This window comes from Pelmatolapia mariae, linkage group LG10_11 (assembly GCF_036321145.2).
Source record: "Pelmatolapia mariae isolate MD_Pm_ZW linkage group LG10_11, Pm_UMD_F_2, whole genome shotgun sequence".
Lineage (NCBI taxonomy): Eukaryota > Metazoa > Chordata > Actinopteri > Cichliformes > Cichlidae > Pelmatolapia > Pelmatolapia mariae.
In genome coordinates, this window is record NC_086236.1 from 49344092 (window position 1) to 49362104 (window position 18013).

The window sequence follows — 18013 nt, forward strand, 5'->3', positions numbered from 1 at the left end:
CTGAAAACAGAAAAGTGTGACTGCAGATATTTAAATGACAGTTTTTGTTTCTTTTTTAAAAATACATCACTGATAAAGTCACAATGACACAAAGATCAATCCAGATTTTTAAATGTTTTTATGCAAATAAGTTTTAAATAAAGCAAATACAAAATACATTAAAGTAAAAAAAGACTCATGTAAGAACTGCATATCTATTAAAAACATGACAGCAAATTTAAACAGTTTATTCTTCACTATGGACTCTGCAGAAGAAGTGTGTGAGTCCGTTACACACAGTACCGAGGGTATGTCAGATGGTCTCGCACAGCTATCGGCTAAAGACACACTGCTTAAAGAAAAATAGTCAAAGCTGGTTTTTGAGAGAACCACCCAAACATTACAGGTTGATGTGAGCAACAATGTGCACATAACATGAAGCACAAACAGAGCCAGAAACTGAAATAAACTGTTTCTGTTCTCGACTGGTGTTTTGCTTGAAAACATGAGTTTTCATGAGGATGAATAGTGAAAGCTGTTTGACTGCATTTGTACTTTAAGGTGGAGGGATGAATGGCAAAAAACATTCTTTGGAAGCAGTTAGCTCATCGGTCTGATTCACTGTCTGTCTGTTCCAGAGAGCTCGAGATAAGAATATGTTTCTGTGACTCTGTGAAGCCAGAGTTTGAGGAAGTTTGTGGTCACTGGGAGATAGAGGACAGTGTGTGGACAGACTGTGAGGAGGCAGAGCTGCCCTCTTTGGCTCTTGCTGCCAGCTTCTGTCTCAATTCTCTGATTTCCTTCAGCAGTTCTCTCTCACTGCTGTCCAGCTGGGCCCGACCTCGGTCCAGTGAGACTGACAGGAAAAGAAAGAAAGGATTACTGATATAAAAACACATTTGACAAAGGAGGATAGAAGGAAGGCAGCTTCACAATTTGTAGTTGTGCTCCAAAACTTGACAGATTAGTAACCGATTATTATAATCAGATTATAATCGTGTGGTGGTTACAATAGATCATTACTTGAAATACTACCCAGCTTTGGTAAACCGATGGGGAAATACATTTTGCCACTTAATTTTTAAAAAACAAAACATGGTGATAACAAGTACTTACAGTTGGTGGAGGTGCTCTCTGACGGTGAGCTGCTGTTCAGACACATCACCTGACTTCCAGCTGGTCTCGCAGTGGTGAAGGAGTTAGTCCTGACAGGAGTGACGGCACCGTGTCTGTGTAGAGGGTCTCTGCTCAAACATGGTGACCTTATCCTCGTCTGCCTCTCACCATCTGATACACAATAAATACACTGAGATGAGTCTGAATAACAGACTCTGTGTGTGTGTGTGCGTGTGTGTGTGTGCGTGGTAGTGAGGGGGTAATACCTGTGAGTGCTGAAGGCCATGGTTGGCGATGATCCTGTAACAGAGCTCTGAGAGTCATCACCTCATCCCACTGCAAATTAACAAGCAGTCATTCTTTAAATCAGTGGTTCTTAACCTTTTTGGAGGTACCGAACCCCACCAGTTTCATATGCGCATTCACTGAACCCCTCTTTAGTGAAAAATAAAATAAGATTTTTTTTTAATTCAAGACATACATATGTTTTTTACTGGTGCACAAAATGAGCCGTGCATGTCACGGCAGAGGCTCTGCCGAATCCCTGAGACCGACTCACCAAACCCCTAGGGTTCGATCGAACCCATTACATTAGATGATGATGATAATCAACTATGATCACAAAGATATGTCTTAAGGTCTCACATAAAAGCCCAATAAAAACTCATATATTCTGTCACTTTTCAAGCCGATGCATAATAAAAATTAGGGCTGTAGCAAACAGTTATTTTAGTAATCAAGAATTCCATTGGTTATAAATAATAAATAAGCAATCTCAAGTACAGTAATGTCAAATAAAGCATACAAGCAATCTAAACTAATTTTCTTGAAATAAATATGGTCTTGTCACTCTCTACTATGTAGGCGACAGAAAACAGAGCTATTTTTTTAATATTTCTTCTTTTTCTCTGCTCATGCTACTTACCTGATTAAAGATGAGTACATTTATTAGAATTAAAATTTAGACTGAATTATTTTATTATTACATTAATACAACACACAGCTTAGTTAGCTGTGCACAAAAATAGGTGGTAAAGATGTTGTTCTAGAAGTTACTTTTTACATTTTAGACACTGGTACTGTTTTACTTTTACTTGAGTAAAGAAAATGAATGTTTTTAACACAAGTGTATGTACTTCTTAAGTACAGAATGTCTGTACTTTTGCCAGCTCTGCATGTTGTTCTCACCTTCCTTCCCGCCACACCTCCCACAGTGTCCGTCTCTCTCAGTCCCTCTCTCGTCCTGTCCTGCTCAGAGTCCGCCTGCTGCAGGCGTTCCCTCACCTCCCTCCAGTCTGACTCCAGGCCCAGCTGGCTTGCCCCTTCAAGGGACTCCTCCTGGCTCTGTGTGTGTTTGTGGAGAAATATGATTTAGGTGACTCTGCTGCTCCTGTTGAAAAGCCAGATGGACACATGACTTCATGTTTGACAATTACACTGGAATTTGAGACTAGCCTGCATGTCTTCCTCAGCATTACGCAGCAGCTCTGTGTAATTCTCTCCCTCTCTTTCCGCCTGCCTCGTTCTCCTCTCCACTTGCTCCTCGTCCTCTCGTCCTGCACGCTCCTGCTCTTTCAACAAGTGCTGAGACAGTGGTGGAAAAACCATGAAAGAAAAGCTGATTAGACAGTGGAACGTTTAATAACAGTCACAGTGCTGGGAATTATATAAACATCTGTGAAACCACATTTCATTTCACAAGACTTTACCCAAAGCGTAACAGGTCTCATGCTTGAGTGATCTTAATTGAGCATTTAACTGGAAGCTGTAACTGTTTTGGCTATAACCAAAACTTGGGTTGTGAAACACATTTTACTTAGAAATTGTTTTCCAGGTTAATGAGAGTCACTACTGGAAAGAAATGTACTAACACAAAGGGAAGAAGAGTGAAGGAGAAGGTGAGGCTGGTAGGGAGCCAGGAGGGTGTTTGTCACCTGTTCAAGTTGTTTCCTTTGAACCTCCATCTCCATCTGTCTGACCTCAAGATCCTGGACTGCTGCAGCTGTCTCCTGGTCATAAAGATTCATCTGCAGCACAAAATATCAACAAGCACATAAATCTCTGTGACCACCCTGACAATACACTGAGTCACTTTGGTGTTCCAGTCCATTACAGGATTTATAATGTGCTAAACTTCCACGATATGAACCAGATTACTAACAAAGTGAAGTGACAGACAACTGGGGGGAAATAATACACATCTAAACATTACCATCCATCCATTCCCTTCCGCTTATCCTTTTCAGGGTCACGGGGGGTGCTGGTGCCTATCCCAGCTGTCATAGGGCGAGAGGCGGGGTACACCCTGGACAGGTCACCAGTCTGTCACAGGGCTAACACACCTATGGGCAATTTGGATTTATCAATTAACCTTGGACTGTGGGAGGAAGCCGGAGTACCCGGGAAGAACCCACGCAAACATGAGGAGAACATGCAAACTCCACACAGAAAGACTGCTGGCCTGATGGTGGAATGAACTCAGGACCTTCTTGCTGTGCGTGCTGCCGCGTGCTAAACATTACCATCCATTACCATCCACATTACACAGAAGAGATAAATCATTGAAACTTGAAATCTACCAGTATATATGTTTTATGTGTAACTTGCTGCATTTACCTTCCTGCTGATCTCCTGGTCTAGTCTTTGTATCTGTGAGGCTCTCAGGTCCTGCTGGTGTTTGAGAAAGCGTCTTCTGGTTGTGTCCAGCAGCTGTAACTCCTTCACCTTGAGCTCTCTCTTCATGGCAGCCAATCTGAACAACACAGCACAGTGTCACCAACCCATTCTCTGAACTCCTGTCATTCATTTAAGTCATACTTCATTTTCAAAGGTGCAACGTGTACTTTGCCCTCTGCTGTGTCAGTTTCTCCTCTTCCTGTGACAGAATGTTTCTGCGCTGTTCTTCTGCTTTCTGCAGCAGCTCCTAAAACCGATTCAATTAAAACAGTAAAAACTGGTTCCCTTTATTTCCAGTTTATTTTAAGTGTTTGTTTGTGTTGAACACCGCACAGTCTGAGGATTACAGTAATATACTCCTTTTAGAATTCGGAAAAATGAATCTACCTGTTGTGCATAAAAGGCCTCCTCTTCAGCCTGGCGATGTAAAAAATCTGCATGCATTGCTGACACCTCCTGCCTGAACACACACTTACATGTTATGCCTTCTTCCTCACTCCTTATATTAAGTTTTAATATTTACTATTACCAAAATTAACATGACTTTTTTTCTTTCTTTATTATTGTTTTGTTGTAATCTCACCTCTCTCGGAGATACTCCATCTCCTGCAGTCGTATCTTCTCCTTCTCCCTGCTTTGGTATTCCACTATGAATTCTGGGTAATGGTTGAACACAGGGTACTGGCCTTTGGTCAGTGGTGTAAAGTCAGAGAGCATGGCCCTGGGATGGATGTCAGCGGGTGTGCTGCTCATGAGTCGGTAGGCCTCCTTTACCATTGCTCCAACATCCAGGTTGTTACGATGGTGGAAGAAATACTACAGAAGAGGAGAGACAGAAAACTTCATTATGTGCCATAATTTGTGTTTTCCTGGATTAGATTAGATGAGAAAAAAATATTATGGGAAAGGTACCTCAAAGTCTTGCTTCTGTGAGCAGAGGAGGAGAGGCTCACGGCAACAGATGATGTAAGCCACACAGGCCATCAGCAGAAATGATGGATGGTTGGAGAAAATGTTGTCAAACAGTTTCAGCCACTCATCCCGAGTCAGAACCTCTGAGAACAAGGTCTCCAGCAGGGGCCACACGAAGAGCTAGAGCAAACAGGGAGAAGTGTCATAAAAAGTGGATACTTACAAAGTGCAGAGAACGTGTGATCCCACTGAGAGCGTGCAATTTTATGGCACATTATCTGACAGCCTCTCTGTGGTTCTGCAGCTTCTGTTACCTGCGAAGTAATGCCACAGTCCACCAGGTGCTGCAGCAGCTCCTTGTCATGATGAGCCAGGACATTCTCTGCCATGTTCAGGATATTCAGTGGAGGGTTGGGGAAATACTCAAACCAGTGCTGGCACCAGTTCACTGCACAACCAAACAACTGAATCAGCAGAGATTCCTGTGAAAGGTTCAGGTTGACTAAAAGAAAAAAGGACTTTTGCATTTGGATCAAATTTATATAGCAATCAGAAGTGTCTGTACACACTGAGCAGCAGTGTATTTTGACCTCATGATCTTATGCTTGTAGCAGTGCCATTCTCAGACTGATCAAGTTTTCAAATGTGTGCAGATGTAATATTACAAAAACACACAGCGATGATGGAACTCTGTAAGAAAATACCTATGACAGTGGCCACCACTTCGAAGCAGAGCATTGGATTGTTCTGGAAGAGCTTGACAAAAGGAAAAGCTACCAGAGGAAGGTATTCCACCTCTCCAAAGATGGCTGCCCAGTGAGCTAAAGCAGACAACACCCTGTGAAGAAGACAAAACAAGCGGTCACAATGTTTTTGGGTCCAACTATGCTGTATGCTCATTAAACATTGACAAAAAGCCAGAGCACCATTGAGCCAACCATCCCTTTAACATTAACTAGTAATGACTTCATGAACTTCTTCACAAATAAAATTTTTATCATTAGAGAACAAATTACCAATAATCATCCCACAGATGTAATATTATCTACAGCTACTGTTAGTACCACTGATGTTAAGTTAGACTCTTTTTCTCCAATTGATCTTTCTGAGTTAACTTCAATAATTACTTCCTCCAAACCATCAACGTGTCTTTTAGACCCCATTCCTACAAAACTGCTCAAAGAAGTCCTGCCATTAATTAATTCTTCAATCTTAAATATGATCAACTCATCTCTAATAATTGGCTATGTACCACAGGCCTTCAAGCTGGCTGTAGTTAAACTAGAGCTGGGCGATAGAACGATAACGATATGTATTGCGAAATAACTTTTTCTCGATAGAAAAATTAAACTATTGCGATAGGCCTCATCTCTCTTGTCCTCTTAAAAAAAAACCCAAAACAGCCAATCCAAATTAAGTAGCGCAGAGCCGAACCAATCACAGCCGCAGCGTCTCGTCACGTGACTAGTTACGTACAGCACAAGTGCCAAGGCGCACATGTGTATTTGTTTTTGCAGCCGGGCCGCCCGGGTAATGAAGGAAATGAGTTTGCCGACTAGAGAAAAATCAACCGAGAGCGTGAGCGAAGGTTACCGAACCGATTATAGTTCCAATGCCGGAGAGATTGTCGAACGGAAGGGCCACAGAAGTTCCGTAGTGTGAAGGTATTTTGGCTATTTCAAGTCTGACAAAAAACAGAGTAGCACGCACTGTAAATTGTGCTGAAAGCAAGTCTGGAAATACAATAAACCGGTGCATGCTCAATCTCTGACTGAAAGCACTAATTCGTCATTCGGCTTTTGTCAGACTAAAGTAACTGTTAGAACTGTTTGAAAAGCTAAGCTATACAACAAGGAAAGATTGAGAATTTCCTTTTAGTTCTCAGTTTATTTGATATTGACAAAAGTTAGTCAATTTTGTCTGTTCTTCTGTAAAACAAACTAAGATTTATTTTTAGAATTAATATTTTGTTTCTAAGTGGAATTGACAATTTAGTAGTCTGTTTTGTTTGTTCTATTTTGAAACTTAAACGCTTTAGCGGCTGCCTTTTGTGTAGTTTGCAATATTTGCCTTTATTTATCTGAAACTGAAGTCTCATGTTCCTTAAGTACATCTACCCTGTTGAACTTATTATGGGAAATAAATATTTAAATCAAAACAAACTTTCACATTTTACTTGTGAGCAACAGCACATTTAAATCTTAGAAATATAGTTATTTCGCTTATATCGTGATATATATCGTTATCGCCTGAAATGAAAAAAACATATCGTGATATGAAAAAATCTTATATCGCCCAGCTCTAAGTTAAACCTTTACTCAAAAAGCCATCTCTAGACCCAGCTGTCTTAGCTAATTATAGGCCAATCTCCAACCTTCTTTTCATATCAAAAATCCTTGAAAGAGTATCGTCTTGATGCATTCTCAATCATCCAGGAAAGTAAATCTCCAAAAGTTGATTCTGTTCATCTGGACGTAGCGTTTTGTGGGAGAAACGTTTCGTCACTCATCCAAGTGACTTCTTCAGTCTCAGCTGACTGCAGGTTTCCCCAAACCTTATAAACAGTATATTTGCATAATGACTGAAACCAGCCAGCTGAAGAAACAATGGGCTGGGAGGTCAGTTCCTTAATCATAATTATGCAAATTCTCATGACCATTGATCAACAACCACTGACCAAAACCCACTGATCAAAGACCACTGATCAGTGGTCATGAGTACCATTCACAGAGAGTTGGGGAATGGCTGCAATCACAGCATTGTAAGATGGCGAAAGATGTACCCTTAGGCCCCCTCCTCGATTCAGAGATGGTCTTTCCCTTTTCACGTAAATGGCCTCCTTGACTCCGCACTCAAACCAGCGTTCCTCCCTGTCCAGGATGTGTACATCCTCATCATTGAAAGAGTGTCCACTGGCCTGTAGGTGTAAATAGACTGCAGAGTCCTGGCCTGACGAGGTAGCTCTTCTGTGTTGTGCCATCCGCTTCGCCAGAGGTTGTTTGGTTTCCCCGATGTATAAATCCTGGCAATCCTCCTGGCACTTAACAGCGTACACTATGTTACTCTGTTTGTGTCGGGGGACCCGATCCTTGGGGTGGACCAATTTTTGGCGCAGCGTGTTTTGGGGTTTAAAAGCCACAGAGACCCGGTGTTTAGAAAAAACGCGTCTCAACTGCTCCGATACTCCTGACACATATGGGATCACTACAGGTTTTCGCTTGGGCAGCGGTTGTCCTTCTCTCCTGGATCGGCTGGAGCTTTCTTTAGGTGCCTTTCCAGCTTTGACAAAAGTCCAGCTGGGATAACCACATTTACTCAGGGCCTTCTTGATGTGCTGTTCTTCTGCCTCCCTGGCCGCTGTGTCAGTGGGGATGGTGTTCGCTCTGTGTTGTAGCGTCCTGATGACACCCAGTTTGTGCTCCAGTGGATGATGAGAGTCAAACCTTAGATACTGATCCGTATGTGTAGGTTTACGGTACACGTCAGCTTTTAGATGTCCCCCATTACTGATGGAAATCTCACAGTCTAAGAAGGCTAACCTGCCACTTTTCATATCCTCCCTGGTGAATTTGATGTGTCGGTCCACCGAGTTAATGTGATTCGTGAAATGTAGTACATCCTGAGATTTGATTTTCACCCAGGTGTCATCCACATATCTGAACCAATGGCTTGGTGGTGTTCCAGGGTAGGATAGCAAAGCCCTCTTTTCCACTTCTTCCATGTACAAATTGGCCACGATGGGTGAAACTGGGGAGCCCATGGCACACCCATGTTTCTGCCTGTAGAACTGACCCTTGTATGTGAAGTAGGTGGAATGAAGACACAGTTCCAAAAGCAAACACACTTGGTCGATGCTGAGAGTGGTCCTGTTGCTGAGGTTGGTGTCATCCTGTAATCTCTTACGGACTACCTCCAATGCTTCCGTGACTGGGATGCAAGTGAAGAGAGATGTAACGTCGTACGAGACCATGGTTTCATCTGCCTCCATAATGACATCTCTCACCTTCTCAACAAAATCCAGGGTGTTCTGGATGTGGTGTTCAGAGCTGCCCACCAGCGGGTTGAGGATCGAAGCCAGAAACTTGGAGATGTTATAGGTGACCGAGTTGATCATGCAGACAATCGGTCTTAAAGGTGCACCCTGTTTATGTATTTTCGATAAACCATACAGACTTGGTGTAGACTCCCCTGGGTACAGCCTGTGGTATGAGGTCCGGTCAATAGCCTTGTCTTGTTCTAACTGCTTCAGACAGTCTATCACCCTCTTCCTGTAGCCACTTCCTGGGTCTCGTTTCAGGGGCTCATAAGTATTTTCATCACTGAGTAGTGACAAAATTTTCTCATGATAGTCTTTCTGGTTTAGCAATACTGTGCACCTACCCTTGTCTGCCGGAAGGATGATAATGTTGTTGTCATCATCACTAAGTGATGTGAGTGCCTTCCTCTCCTCCATGGTGATGTTGGATGCTGGGGGCTTTGCATTGCTGAGACAGGCCGAAACTTTCGTCCGTAGTTGCTCTGCTTCCACTTCTGCAATATTGTTGGTACGAATTGCTGTATGTGTGGCTGTGATCAGCTCCACTAGCGGGATTTGTCTCGGTGTGACAGCAAAATTCAACCCTTTAGCAAGGATGTTTTTCTCTGTTTGGGTGAGCTGTCTGTCAGACAAATTCTTCACCCACTTGTCCACATCCTCCATGTCGCATCCTTGTCTCTTCTGGCCACTGAGGACACTCTCCGTATTTTGCTTTGGTTTCCGACGTACAACAAGTAAGTCAAACTTCCTTTGTTGCCTGGTCTTAGACTTCTTGTGCTGTGCTAGACGAGCCTTCTCAGTAAAGTCAAACACCTTTTTAAGCGTACTCTCATCTAGAAGCATTGTCAGTCTGTCGGATCCGCTCCTCTTGAGATTTTCGCATGTCGATGGTAAAATTTGTTTGCCTCACCCGTTCATTAAGCAACTGATGCTGTGCCTTCTGGAGGATTTTTGTTGCCCGGAAGCCTTTAACTGAAGAGCTCATTTGCAGACTTTTAGGAGCAATCCTGTTTTGTCGGCATCTGAGGCTGAATCTCAGGTGGTTCCTGTAGTCCGCCATCTTACGTGCAGTTTGCTCATACTGACGTACAAGCTTTAGGCAGTCCTTGCCAAAGTGGGTTAAAACGTCTTGATGCATTCTCAATCATCCGGGAAAGTAAATCTCCAAAAGTTGAATCTGTTCATCTGGACGTAGCGTTTTGTGGGAGAAACATTTCGTCACTCATCCAAGTGACTTCTTCAGTCTCAGCTGACTGCAGGTTTCCCCAAATCTTATAAACAGTATATTTGCATAATGACTGAAACCAGCCCACTGAAGGAACAATGGGCTGGGAGGTCAGTTCCTTAATCATAATTATGCAAATTCTCATGACCATTGATCAACAACCACTGACCAAAACCCACTGATCAAAGACCACTGATCAATGGCCATGAGTACCATTCACAGAGAATGGTGAATGGTACTCATTACCTTGGCCTCCAGTAACGCTGTGAGGAACCTTGGAGTCATTTTTGACCAAGACATGTCCTTCAACGCACATATTAAACAAATATGTAAGACTGCTTTCTTCCATTTGCACAACATCTCTAAAGTTAGAAATATCCTGTCTCAGAGTGACGCTGAAAAACTAGTTCATGCATTTATTACTTCCAGGCTGGACTACTGCAATTCATTATTATCAGGATGTCCAAAAAACTCGCTAAAAAGCCTTTAGTTAATCCAAAATGCTGCAGCAAGAGTACTAACAGGGACTAGAAAGAGAGAGCATATTTCTCCTGTTTTGGCTTCCCTTCATTGGCTTCCTGTTAAATCCAGAATTGAATTCAAAATCCTGCTCCTCACATACAAGGTCTTAAATAATCAGGCCCCATCTTATCTTAATGACCTTGTAGTACCATATCACCCTATTAGAGCACTTTGCTCTCGCACTGCAGGCCTACTTGTTGTCCCTAGGGTATTTAAAAGTAGAATGGGAGGGAGAGCCTTCAGTTTTCAGGCCCCTCTTCTGTGGAACCAGCTTCCAGTTTGGATTCGGGAGACAGACACTATCTCTACTTTCAAGATTAGGCTTAAAACTTTCCTTTTTGGTAAAGCATATAGTTAGGGCTGGACCAGGTGACCCTGAATCCTCCCTTAGTTATGCTGCAATAGACGTAGGCTGCCGGGGGATTCCCATGATGCATTGAGTTTTTCCTTTCCAGTCACCTTTCTCACTCACTATGTGTTAATAGACGTCTCTGCATTGAATCATATCTGTTATTAATCTCTGTCTCTCTTCCACAGCATGTCTTTATCCTGTTTTCCTTCTCTCACCCCAACCGGTCGCAGCAGATGGCCCCGCCCCTCCCTGAGCCTGGTTCTGCTGGAGGTTTCTTCCTGTTAAAAGGGAGTTTTTCCTTCCCACTGTCGCCAAAGTGCTTGCTCATAGGGGGTCATATGATTGTTGGGTTTTTCTCTGTATCTACTGTACAATATAAAGCGCCTTGAGGCGACTTTTGTTGTGATTTGGCGCTATATAAATAAAATTGAATTGAATTGAATATACAAATCTGGTGGTGGTGGTTCTTGAGTTAACCCATTAGTGCCCTTTTACACACGGAGGAAAAGTTCCTGTTAAGGTTTCAACATCGAGTCTTCCATAGTTTTCTTGACAGTAAAACTGGGTCAAGATGGACTGAGAGACACCAACACTTGTGTATATTTTTGATTTGCCTTTTTGTCCTGTCTCTCCCTCTCTTTTCTTTCCCCTCACCCCCAACAGGTTGCGGAGGATGGGAGTTTTTCCTTCCAATTGTCGCCAAGTGTTTGCGTGATTGTTAAGGTTTCTTTCAAATAGGTACTCCATCTTTACCCTCCAAAATAAAGCACCTCAAGGTGACTGTTGTTGTGACCTGGTTCTAAATAATTAACACCGCATTGACTTGGATTATATGCGTGAGTGTGAGCACCTCTGCAGTCCTCTCAGCAGTTTGTGACTTTTGATGGGGTATTTCTCATGCAGAGTGAGGAAGGCTGAATGTAGGCCTTTGTCTGTCAGACTGCTGTATGCTGCATGATTCTCTGGCAGGCACAACAAGGACCGCCACACAAACATTCTGCAATGCAAATATAGAAAATTACTTATTATTTTTCCTACATGCATACCTAAATCTTCCTGGTGAAAGTCGTGTTTACCTGTATTTAGCTGGGTATTCTCCAAATGCTTTTAGCAGAGCCACCAGTCTCTTCTTATTCAGACCAGCTGGAAGTTCATTCTGTTCACAGAAAGAAACAAAATTCAAAACAACCCTTTAGCTTACACAGTCATTACATCCACAAAATAATGTGTGTGTTCTAGCAGTCTACCTCTTTATCCTCAGCTGTAGACCCAGCAGGAGGTCTAAGGGTCTTCACTTGTGTGCGTCTGCCTGAACTCTTGGTTGGTCTTTGAACAGCCTCTGACCTTACCTTGACCTTTAGGTTTGAAAAGTCCTGATCAGCTTCACCACCAGAGACTACTGCCACCTGAGAGGGAGGAGGCTGTGGAGAGTGCCAGGGTAAAACAAACAATCAAACACACACACGCACACACACACACACACACACAAAATTTCAAATCAAGACATGTGGTAACTTTTGGTATGAACCCTATTCATCACATTCTTGCTTGTCACCTTGTTTAATTCCTGTGTGAGACTCTGGACGCTGTAGATATTGATGCTTCCATTATCCATGATAGCCACAATGTGTCGGCCGTTAGGGCTTACTGCCACTGTAGTGATGGATTCATCATGGGAACCCACGTGAAAGAGAAGCTTGCATGTGTGAATGTTGATGAACCGCATCACACCATCCTGGCTCAACACACCCAGTGTCTATAAGACATCAAAGTTATAATCAAAAAGGAAACTGACAAACTCAGAGGAATTGTACAAATTAACAGCATATAGCCATATTAGTTACATGCCAGTTAATTTTCTCTTCAATGTACAAGATATGAGATTATCTTAAAAAGAAATCTACTTGAGGAATAATTTTTGAGAATGTTATTTTTAACATGAAAACGAGCAAACTGGAAAAAACCTAAACCCTTCTGTTAGTACTGTTTGTACCTGGCTGGCTCCTCCGTCGAAGCTGTCGGGCAGGAATTCCAGCTGTCTGACAGTTCGAACCTGCGTGGGCATCTGAATCACCCTGAGCAGCTGTTTGGTGTCCAGACACCACAGGTGCAGCAGGTTGGAGCGCCCACCTGCTGCAAGGCTCTTACCGTCACTGCCAACACAGCACAAGTATGCATTAGAGACTTTTGTAAGGGGCTGTTAATGAGTGGCTGTGAGATGAGAGACCCACCGTGTGACAGTGAAGGCCTTGTAGAAGATTCTGGGTCCACAATCGGGAACAGGGAGCTGGTATTTGCAGAAAAGTGTGTCACTCTCCCACGCAAAGATGGAATCATCACTGAAACAGCTGAGGATGGTGTTGCTGAGAGGCAAGAAAAACACCTGCAATGCATGCAGCAGAATGACAGGAAGGAGTCAGCAACGAAAAGAAGATGAAATGTAGTGCAAACTTTAAGTTTAATCAACAAATACATCATGTGGACTGAACAAATTAAAATTCTTATTCCCAAGTTGACAAAACAACACCTGACATGGTCAGTCTACAGTGTGGATGTCCATTCATTTATATCAAATTAGTGCGTCTCGACCTATAGCACCTAGAACAAGCTCCAGCTCAGCTGCAACCATTAATTGCCAAAGCAGAAGAAAATGGATGGATAGTTTGCAGAGCATGTCTGCATGCTCACCCTCTGTATGCCTACAGACTGCCTGATGTTGAGCTTTCTCTTCCTTTGGAATGTGTCCAGGTCCCAGAGCTGCGCTGTGTCTGAGGATGTGGTGATTGCATAGCGGCCTGAGCTGTGGACGGAGATGGATGAGACTGCTCCCTCGTGACCTCGCATCCAACTCACCAGCTGCTTAGTGTCTATGTAATTAACCAGAACAAGTTAATTTGTAGTTCAAAAGAAGAAGCAAATTACACATTTTGGATTAAAATGACCAGCTGCTACTGGGAGAAATGAAAAAACCCGTAGAGTGCTGGCTGGCTGTGGTTACAATAAAGAAAATAATTTAAAAAAATAATGTTAAGAATAAAATTACAATTCAATTTTATTTATATAGCGCCAAATCACAACAACAGTCGCCTCAAGGCGCTTTATATTGTAAGGCAGACCCTACAATAATTCTGTACAATGAACTACAAATGAAAAACTAAGCAGCACTTTATGTGTGAGGACGTACCTTTGTCGAAGCATTTAATAGTGTAGTCAGCCAAAGCCACGAGGAACTCTGTAGTCCTGCGGAGGCTGAATGCCAAAGAAGTGCAGGCCTGTCCTGTTTTCTGCACCAGCCGAAATCTATCCCAAGAAGAAGAGAAGGAAAAGAGGAAAGAAAATCAAATAAATTTCAAAAGCATCAAAGGTTTTAAGACTCCATTCTGAATATATTTAATATTCTAATTCAAAGGAAGAACATTTATGAATCAAACAATCCTGGTTGATAAAAGTAAATCCTTAACAATACAGAATTCTGTACATTTATGTACTAAATAACCAAGTGTCCCTCATAGCCACACACCTGTTTCTACTGATGTCAAAAACATAAATGTTGCCATGGTGATCCCCAGCCAGGAAGGAATCACCAGTGGTGTCGAAGGCCACGTGGAGGAAACGCACCGTCTTGGCCTGCTGAGCAGTGCGGACCACAGTCACTAACACACTGAAAAAGGCAAACAAGACACCTCATCAGAGACAAAAGATGAAGAGTGTCTGAGTGAATCATCGCTGCTCCCTAGTGGTCACCTAGGAAAAGATCTAATACGATCTCTCTGCACCTGTGTGCAGCAACCACCTGAGGTCTTACTTACACAGGTGTGGGATATGAGCTATGTTAACATTACTTAGGAATAGCACAATTTCTCACTGGCACAGATTCTTTATAAAAGAACTGAAATCAAAATCAAATTTCATCCCTGGGCTCCTTGATGGTGGTGTGAGAGAATGCTTGAAAACAAATGAGTGAATAGATCATTCTCGCATTATTTAATATTTTCTAAAAACAATAACCTAAAAATGAATGATTAGCAACAAGGATTTGACCTAAATGAAAAGAACAAAATTTGCTTGTTACTAAGTATTATAGAAATTTTGCATAAATTTCGTTCACAGCAAAATATAATCAACTAGCACGAGACATTCAAAGCATGTTTTCTGTAAGAGAAGGAATTCGTAATTTAACTACATAATTTAACAACCCCAAGATGACATCTGACGACTTCCCATGAACCCTTAATCACGAGTTATGACACGTTAGTATACATCAAAGATGTGGTGTGATGACCATGTGATGTTTCCAGTTTTTTTCAAGGGCAGCTGCAGAGGCAGAGACCACCCTCTTTAACTTCTGATGCACACTCACTCGTTCTGTTCTATAACCAAATATGACAGAAAGCAACAAAAGACCTCCATGGTTTTACTCCTAGTAGGGTTTCAAGGACTAAAGAGTTAAGGGTTTTTGCAACTTGAAAACAGTCACTGTGCGTACTACAAGAAAATATTTTTGTGTTTCTGTGTGTGGAGTGAAACTATAGAACTGAAGCAATGTGCAAAGATAAAGCAGTTCAGAAACAGGTATAAAGATACGGTTTTCGTGAGGTATAAGAAAGAGAAAGATGTTTGAATGTCAATGAATGTCTCTGGTTAATTAGTTGGTATTCCAGGTTTATTCAGATTTTGCAATCAACACACCAGAATTGGAGGTATTTGTCTTTCCCTGGCTTCCTCTCACATCCCAAAGACCTGCAGTTATTGGATTAGGTTAACTGGTGAATCTAAATTTGCATTGGTGTGAGGATGATTGGCTCTCTGTGTTAGCCTGCAAGATGCTGTCCAGGGTGTACCTGGACACTCTATGGCAACTGGGACAGGCTCCAGCCCCCACCCCAACAACCCGGAATCAGATAAGCTGAAAAAGAATAGGTGGTTGAATGGATTTTGTATTTCACACAGTGTATGTAAATGCGAGTGAAAGTGAAATTATAAATATGTATATTGTTGTTTTTGAGGTTTATATCAATAAAGAGGCAGGATAAACAATAACGGATTTACCGACAAAGGGTGGGGTTAAATCAGTGTGCCCTTCTTCCCTCTCTTTTGGATATGTAAACTAAGTCAGCCAAAGTGAAGCAGTGTATTTTGCATGACTTTCTGTATACTGCTTCCATGTTGAAAAGAAACTGAACTAAACAAGCAAACAAATAAATGCCATAGACAATTTCATCCATGTCTCATCCATGGATGGTTGATTGGGGTGAAATTTGGAAGAGGTCACAGTGCACTAGTCGCAACATTTTTATATTCATTAAGCCAGTCAGAGACCTGTAGAGAAGATTTTCATTTATTTATTCAAAATTTCCTTTAATTTGATTCACATTCAAACATAAATCATTTGTAAATCTGCAATTTGCTAGAACTACAGTTAAAGTTTCATAGTTTTCCAGGATTACTGCGGCCTTAATAAACTTGTAAAACATGACTAATTCTTTTATTGCAATTAGTAAATAAAATAACTCATCACAAGAGTAGTAACGAATCAGTATTCGTTATGTCAATACCAACAGACACAGTGAAAATATTTACAGTAATAGTGCCAAAATACAGCAACCACGGCAATACAAACTGACAACTTAGAGCGCTATGTGTAATAAAGATAACCCGCATGTAAATGAGTCCGTGCAGCATCAGCTGCTGACAGTCTGAGAAACTAAATAAGACTTTTGGGAAAATTAAACCTACCTTTTCCCCGGTGTTGGTTTTCGATGCCAGATTTTACCCTCCTCTTTGTTCCCAATATCCGTCACCTCCATTTTCAAAAAAGTCCACACAGTTCAGGAGGTAAATTTACAAAACACCGCTTGAGTTAACTTAATGTCACTATGATATCGCATGGCTTCCTCGCTAGCAGGTTAGCCGGCTAATCTTTTTTTACAGGCGGGGTAAACAGCGGCAAATTTAAAAGAGTAACATTGACTAAGTGCGGTAATGAGAGAAACCGTTAATGCCCTCGATAAAGGCTTAGCAATATAATTCAGATTTAAGTAGTGCCCTAAAAGTTTAGCTGACCCCCTATGAACAGGTTTTATTCACTTGTTATTGTTTTGTTTATTTTATTGGTTGGGTTTAAGAACAGTTATTTTGTCGCCCAAAATTGACGAAATACGGCAGAAGGCGTGGCCAAGGAGCGTAAACGGCGAGGTTTTTTTCCACCCCTGTAAATTTCTTTTTCACAATACCCAGAAAAAAGCGAATATTGATTAAATTTTTATTTAAAAATAAAATTGAAAAAATAAATACGTGACGTTCATTTGTGTATTAGTGTATATTTGTTTATTTTATTTATTTATTAATACATTCATCTACATCCACACAGTAAAGCTCCGAGTTTGTCAGTTATTCTTTTTATTATCATAAGTTTTCTTATCTCATATGTCAGACCTCCAAAAGCCATTCTAATACTTAAGTATGTAAGTAAAAAATCAAAATCCTTCACCCACTTCTTTAAAGGCAAAGTGAAAGATAAAAAGTAAACTCCAGCAACTGAACCCTGAACTGAACTGATAATTAATTACGATTAACTGATCGCCACCACTTTTTAAAAAAGCATTATTTCTTGCCCAGTCCTCTTTTTGTAGTCTGTGTTTAGAATCTCCACAGGGGGCCGCGAGAACGGCGTCGTTCGGCACGCCTCTTTGTGTTGCTGGCTGCCTCTGGATGGTCAAGTGAGCGTGTTTGCAAATTTCACAGGAAGTGCAATAAAATGAAAGGCAAACAAGATATTGTTAGATACTGAAAACACATCCGGTTTAAATTTTTAAATTAAGAGCTTTTTATAAACGAATTTGGCCAATATATGTGCAAGCACACACGGGTTGGCATGTATTTACACTTTATCGTCAACTGTGCACATCCTTAATATTATAAATGACCGCACGAACTGATCATACTGCCTAAGGACCTTTGTAACACTTTTACACAGCGCGAGCAGGAATGGTTCCTCTAAAATTCTTCATTTTATGTGTGTATCCAATCATAAGTAAATAAATAAAAATGCGTAATTTGCCATTATTTGCCTCGGATAAAAGTAGTTTGTTAATTGGTAATAATAATTTAAATTATATATATATATATATATATATTTTATTTGTCTCTAGTTCAGTAATAGTCATATAGTAAGTAAAACAGATTTTTGTTTTAT

The 18013-nt window shown here is 41.4% G+C and overlaps 1 protein-coding gene across 2 annotated transcripts; it reads right to left on the bottom strand.

Annotated features, from left to right (window-relative positions):
* Nucleotides 1–95: 95 nt before the first annotated feature.
* On the bottom strand, nt 96–16895 carry tbc1d31 (TBC1 domain family, member 31). 2 transcript variants are annotated; one of them, XM_063485992.1, is made up of 23 exons: nt 16555–16895; nt 14339–14479; nt 14003–14118; nt 13507–13685; nt 13050–13201; nt 12812–12971; nt 12374–12574; nt 12066–12239; nt 11895–11974; nt 11669–11815; nt 5388–5521; nt 4998–5131; nt 4684–4863; nt 4355–4587; nt 4159–4231; nt 3939–4018; nt 3712–3847; nt 3030–3122; nt 2551–2679; nt 2284–2439; nt 1362–1395; nt 1096–1266; nt 96–835 (listed from the first exon to the last, which is right to left on the bottom strand). In XM_063485992.1, exons 1-23 carry the CDS (start codon nt 16623–16625, stop codon nt 681–683), a joined length of 3129 nt encoding a protein of 1042 aa, XP_063342062.1. In that variant the 5' UTR covers nt 16626–16895; the 3' UTR covers nt 96–680. The 2 variants fall into 2 exon arrangements, with proteins under 2 accessions (XP_063342062.1, XP_063342061.1); XM_063485991.1 differs by having other exon boundaries at nt 1362–1431.
* Between the last annotated feature and the right edge of the window lie 1118 nt (nt 16896–18013).

Coding starts and splice junctions, on each gene's coding strand:
- tbc1d31 (XM_063485991.1), bottom strand. CDS start 16,625: ATGGAGGTGACGGATATTGGGAACAAAGAGGAGGGTAAAATCTGGCAT. Junction 5,522..11,668: donor CTGCTGAGAGGACTGCAGAG/GTGCTCACACTC, acceptor TCTTCTTCACAG/GGTGTTGTCTGCTTTAGCTC. Junction 5,132..5,387: donor AGTGGTGGCCACTGTCATAG/GTATTTTCTTAC, acceptor TTGGTTGTGCAG/TGAACTGGTGCCAGCACTGG.